This window comes from Nannospalax galili, unplaced genomic scaffold, assembly GCF_000622305.1.
Source record: "Nannospalax galili isolate Female #2095 unplaced genomic scaffold, S.galili_v1.0 scaffold2324, whole genome shotgun sequence".
Lineage (NCBI taxonomy): Eukaryota > Metazoa > Chordata > Mammalia > Rodentia > Spalacidae > Nannospalax > Nannospalax galili.
In genome coordinates this window covers 111591-117166 of record NW_008351545.1, presented here as the reverse complement: position 1 = coordinate 117166, position 5576 = coordinate 111591, and the positions used below count along the sequence as shown (strand labels likewise).

The 5576-nt window shown below is 42.8% G+C and overlaps 1 protein-coding gene across 1 annotated transcript in view; it reads right to left on the bottom strand.

The window, feature by feature from the left end:
• Window positions 1–1156: 1156 nt before the first annotated feature.
• The window catches only part of Gpx6 (glutathione peroxidase 6), an 11958-nt gene continuing 7538 nt past the window's right edge, over window positions 1157–5576 (bottom strand). Inside the window, exons 3-5 of the mRNA XM_008848471.1 lie at window positions 4770–4887; window positions 4196–4295; window positions 1157–1366 (exon numbers count right to left, since the gene is read on the bottom strand). Of these exons, the coding sequence (XP_008846693.1) occupies window positions 1157–1366; window positions 4196–4295; window positions 4770–4887 (428 nt within the window). The remainder of the gene's footprint in view (window positions 1367–4195; window positions 4296–4769; window positions 4888–5576) is intronic.

Here is a 5576-nt window from a genome sequence, read left to right as displayed (position 1 = left end):
AGAGAGAGAGAGAGAGAGAGAGAGAGAGAGAGAGAGAGAGAGAAAGATTCTCTCAGAAGCAAGAACTCCTATAGGGCCTTTGCCAAATGATCAGAATGGGAAGCTAAAAAGTCTATGCACTGAGCATGGGGGGCACATACCTGTAATCCAGCTACTTGGAAGGCTAAGACGGGGGGATTGGATGTTTAAGCCAGGCTCAGCCATATACATATATTTGTGGTTTAGATTTGAGAAGCAATGTGTCTACACACCTGATGTTTTTAGATGTACCAAGGAAGGCTCTAGAACTTCTGAGAAAACCAGAATGCTAAAGATCTAGCTAGAGCAGTCAAGAAAACACAGAATGGGGAAAATATGCCTGCAGACATATTGTAAATGAAAACATCAGAGGCCAGCTGCTGCCGATCCTTTTTATTATTACTATGGTTGTCATTTGAGACAGTGATGATAGGAAGCAATTGAAAGTTGGGGAGACCCAGGGTGAAAGCAAAGCCCGTTGTTAGGGATGAAGGGACATCTTTGACCAGGTGTTGTGACCTGAATGTACTGGGGAACAGGTACTAAAGAAGGCTCTTGGAGGGTCCTACCCAGAAGAGCCTTGGGACCCACTGTCATGGAAATGCCCCTCCTTTCATTCGACCTGAGGTTTCTGCTCTCAGCCCTCAGAATCCCACAAGAAAGCTAGAGGGTTTAGCACAAAGGGAGCTAAACAGAAGAACAGCTTAATAGCACATGTCTGGCTTTCAGGGAGAGGAGGCTGGAAAGGGAACCCGGAAGATCTTCCTGCCAGTTCTTGCTTTCTTTAATCCATCAGGACAGTGAATGCTTAAGAATTTGAGGGAATTGGTTTTTTAGCTACATGAGATTGACTGAGTCATCTACTCTTTAGATGTGCTTTTCACTTTGGGATAGATAGGAAAAACTTGGTATTTCAGTGTCAGAGATTTGGGTAGATAGGTTTTCTTAGCCTTAATTTTCAGTGCACACACATACATATCACAAATACACTATCTGCTCACACAGAACTGCTCATGGGTGCATTAAAAGCTGTACAGGTAGCACTGCGTGGTTTGGGCACAAGGAGTGGAGTGAAAACACTGTTAGACATGTCTTTGCAGTGGGAAGCAGATGGCTCCTTCTGGCCAGTTTCTAGGCTTTACAATTGGGTTCGGGATTGGTTTAGGTATTGCATGATGTCTGACTGGACAGTGCTGACAGGAGTCTTGTGGAACCAGCGCATGACAGGGACTCCATTGGACCCCACCAGAAACTTCTCAAAGTTCCAGCGGATGTCGTGAACTTTCATGGGCTCCCAGAAGAGATATTCTGAAGAGCCTAAAAATTCAGAGGTTGGAGGGCAGGAATTCTGGAGCAGAGACATGAAAAATGGAAAGAGAACCTCATTTCTGTTCTGTTGGTCCAATCTCCTCACCTCCACCCACCACTGTACATCTTAGTGTTTTAACTGATTCATGTGTGGCCAGTCCATCACAGACATTTGGTACATGGCCACCAGCAAACCAACTTCGGTCTAACCAGGCTAGAAAATATGACAGTCAGTGACAAGCACCCCTAACCCCTGCTTCCCTGCCTGTCATCCAGACTCATGACTTTATCATGATGCATCAGTAAAGGAATGGCTTCCATTTTCTTAGGTCAAGTCTTGATTTTTATGGTTTCAGTTTCCTTAAATGAAAAATAAGAGGTTGTTTTAAGGTAGTAGTTCCCAGAGTTTTGGGCTTCATAAGCTGTAAAAGTTCAATAGTTATTTTGAAAATAAGAAAAATTAAACACCCATTATAGGGGCTGGAAAGACAGCTCAGTGGTTAAGAGCATCTACTGCTCCTCCAGAGGCCTGTGATTTGATTCACAGTACCCCAGGTCGGGCAGCTCACAGAAATCTGTAACTTCAACACTGCACTCGCATACATAGATACACACATATACACATAATTAAAGGATAATAAAATAAAATATTTTTAAATATTTTAAACCTTAAGTTTCTATCTTAAGAGATTTTTAATTTGATTTTTTTTTTAAGAACAAATTTTGGCTGGGCATGGTGGCACACACCTTTAATCCCAGCACTCGGGAGGCAGAGGCAGTCGGAGCTCTATGAGTTCAAGGCCAGCCTGGTCTACATAGCAAGTTCCAGGACAGCTGGGGCTACAGGGAGACCCTGTCTCAAAAAAAAAGACCAAAAAAAAAAAAAAAGAATAAATTTTAAGGGGCTGGAGAAATGGCTCAGTGGTTAAGAGCACTGTCTTCTGTTGCAGAAGACCCAGATTTGAATCCCAGCACCCACATGGCAACCAACAATGATTTGTAACACCAGTTCCAGGGGATTTGACACCCTCTTCTGACCTCCTTGCACATTGCAAGACATGAGTGCATTTACATACATGCAGGCATTATACTCACACATAAAATAACAACAACAACCAAAAAAAAAAAAAAAACCATTTTAAGAATAATGTTTAAGTTAGAATGGACAGTGCATTAGAATGAAAAAGTCCACAAATGAGCCAGACTGAATCCCAAGATTTGTTGGAGAAACATTGTTGACTGGATGTGGAAAACCTGCCATACTAAAATCCTGAAGCACCTCTTTCCACCCAAGCTTGAATTTGTTTTTGAGGGCAGACTCCTTTGTTTGGAGAAAAGCATTTTATTGGGTCTTTTGGTTAGGCCAAGGTAAAGTTTCAGGAGTTAAAACTGGTGGTTTTGGAGGTAGGACTAGTGGTACAAGCCTTTAGCTTAAGATAGATTCAGGTTAGCCTGCAATGTGACAAGGGAGAAAGTCTGGATATTAGAGGTCCTTAAATTTTTTCCAATCTAGTAGCATAAAAATGTTGTTTGCATTTGTATGTTTATTGTGAGACCGAACATCTATATGTTAAGGATAACGTTATTCCTTGGGGCAGATAACAATGGGGATCCATTTCTTCACTTCTGGAATGAAGTTTGGCTGATTGGTACAGCCCTGCCAGAACTATGAGACTAAACACGTTCTCATTTATTATTTTTTAACTTTTTGGTTTCACTCTATAGCTCAAGTTGATTTGTAACTCAGTATATAACCCAGATTGACTGTGAACTCACAAGCCCTCCTGCTTCAGCCTCCCAAATACTGGCATTCCTTTTCAATATTAAGGTTAGGTCTTTTTTTTTTTTTTTTTTTTTTTTTTTTTAAAGAAGGGGCCTCCCTGTAACCCCAACTGGCCTGGAATTCACCATGTAGACCAGGTTGGCCTCGAACTCACAGAGCTCTGCCTGCCTCTGCCTCCCAAGTGCTGGGATTATAGGCATGCATCATGCCTGGCTAGGCTTAGCTCTTTAAAATTAAAGATACCACTATTTTTATTTGTTTGTTTTGAGGAAGGACCTTGTGATGCAGCTGTGGTTGGCCTGGAACTAACTCACTATGTATACTAGACTGGCATCTGACAGTTGTCCCTTGCCTCTGTCTCCCAAGTGCTGAGATAGGCATGAGCCACCTTGTTTGACAGTATCACTACTTTTGGGGGGGAAAAAAAAGGCAGTTCTTGTGGTATAACCTAGCAGTAACTTAGTACTGGAGTAAATAAACTTCACACTTTCATATATTCAATAAACTGATCCTTATATTCATTTCAGTTTGCTGTGGATGAGTGAAAATGTCAACAGGACCATCCTACAGACCATCCTTTGTGGACAAGTGACTAAGTGATCCTTGGAGTCCTTTTATCCTGGAATTCTGTGGCTGTAATATTCTGTGAATCTTATCTCTTGGCACTCTCCCTAATCCAAGTCTATGTCATTTCCTGACTATATAACAGATCCTTCAGGGAAGAGACTATGCCTTATTCATATTTGTTAACTTGTATTTCACAATTCCTCAATTAAGTAGGGACTTGAAAAATGATTACTGAATAAAGGAATCATTAACATTCTGTAGGGTTAGTCAGTCATGTCAATAGAGTCTCACTATGTATCCCTGGCTGTCCTAGAACTTACTATGCAGAACTGAATGGCCCAGAACTTACAGAGCTCTACCTGCCTCTGCCTCCTAAGTGCTGGGATAAAAGGTATGCATTGTCATGCCTGGCCTGAATTTATCCCTTTCTAAAAAGCCGCATCCCACCCTAGACACCAACCTCAATGCTTCAGCCTCTCTACCTGAGCATGGATCAATGCCAGGTTTATGTTCACTCACCTTCAGGAAAGAAAAGACCTCCTGTTCTTTTTTTCCATTCACATCCCCTTTCTCAAAGAGCTGAAAATTGGGGACATAGCCTCCACCTGGACGTACATATCTGCAGTAAAATAAAGTATTCTCAAGAGGATCCAAATTAAGTTAAGGAGGATAGGAATGGTCACCAATGGTTCCCCACCAAAGACTGTTAGGAAGGCTGGAGGTTGTAAACAAAGAGAATACGAGAGGTCTCTGGGAATCAAGCAGCAGACTTTATGGAACCAAGAGAGAATTCTAAGAAAAATAAGAAGGGACTATTTGACCTTAGACTTCCTGGTCCATCCCCATTTCCTATATTTCCTTCTTTCCCCTGTATTTTTTTTTTCCCCCATTAGATCTTCCCTACTTTTACCATCAAAGAGTCCAGGGTAGGGAGAATACTTCAGCACCGCGAACAGGGTTAGACTGAATTCAAAGCATCATGATGACATCCTTCAGCCCATTGTTCTATCACCTACCCCAGAAGATTCCAGAATGGGAAAGCCTCCAGGAAAATGAGGAAAGGGACTCTCCAAGGTCCCCCACAGGCACTCACTTGAGCCCAGACAGGATCTCTGAGTTCTTTCCGGGTTCTTGTTTTCCAAACTGGTTACAAGGAAAACCCAACACCAGGACGTTGAATGACTTCAGCTCCTCCTGCAGTGTATTCAGTTCTGTAGGTAAAGGTTGAAGAGGGTGGGCAGACAGACTCCCTGCTCATCATAAAGGCCCACTGGACTTACTCACTTGTCGTAGTAAATACACTGAGGACTATGAAAAGCTACAGAGATGGAGTGGGCGGAGCAAACATCAAACACAGGTCTCCAGAAACTCATCTCAACAGCTGCTGGCTTTGTTGCAGTGTTTCCCATACCCCATTGCACTTAGTTGTGCATTGGTGGCTTTTATTGAAAGCAAACAGACACAGGTGGATTAGGTTCATGAAGAATCCCGTTTGATTGTGAAGGTCAGCCAGGCTCAAGCCTCATTAATTGCTGTACTGATTGATCGAATGCTTTTCAAGGAAAAGGCAAGCAAAATGGATATACTCTTCTCCTCTTATGTCCCATGATGATGCCCCTGACTCTATGGTCACTGTCCCAGGAGCACACGCTGCTGCTGGCACACCAGAAGTGGTAGAAGGAATCAGGAATTCAGACCAGCTGGATATGGCAGTGTATATCTATAATCCCAGCACTTGGGAAGCAGAGGCAGAACAATGGCCACGTGTTGTAGGTCATTCTGGTCTACACTGTAAGTTCCAGGCCAGCCAGATCTACATAGTGAGATCCTGTAGAAAGGAAAAGAAGGAAGGAAGGAAGGAAGGAAGGAAGGAAGGAAGGAAGGAAGGAAGGAAGGAGGG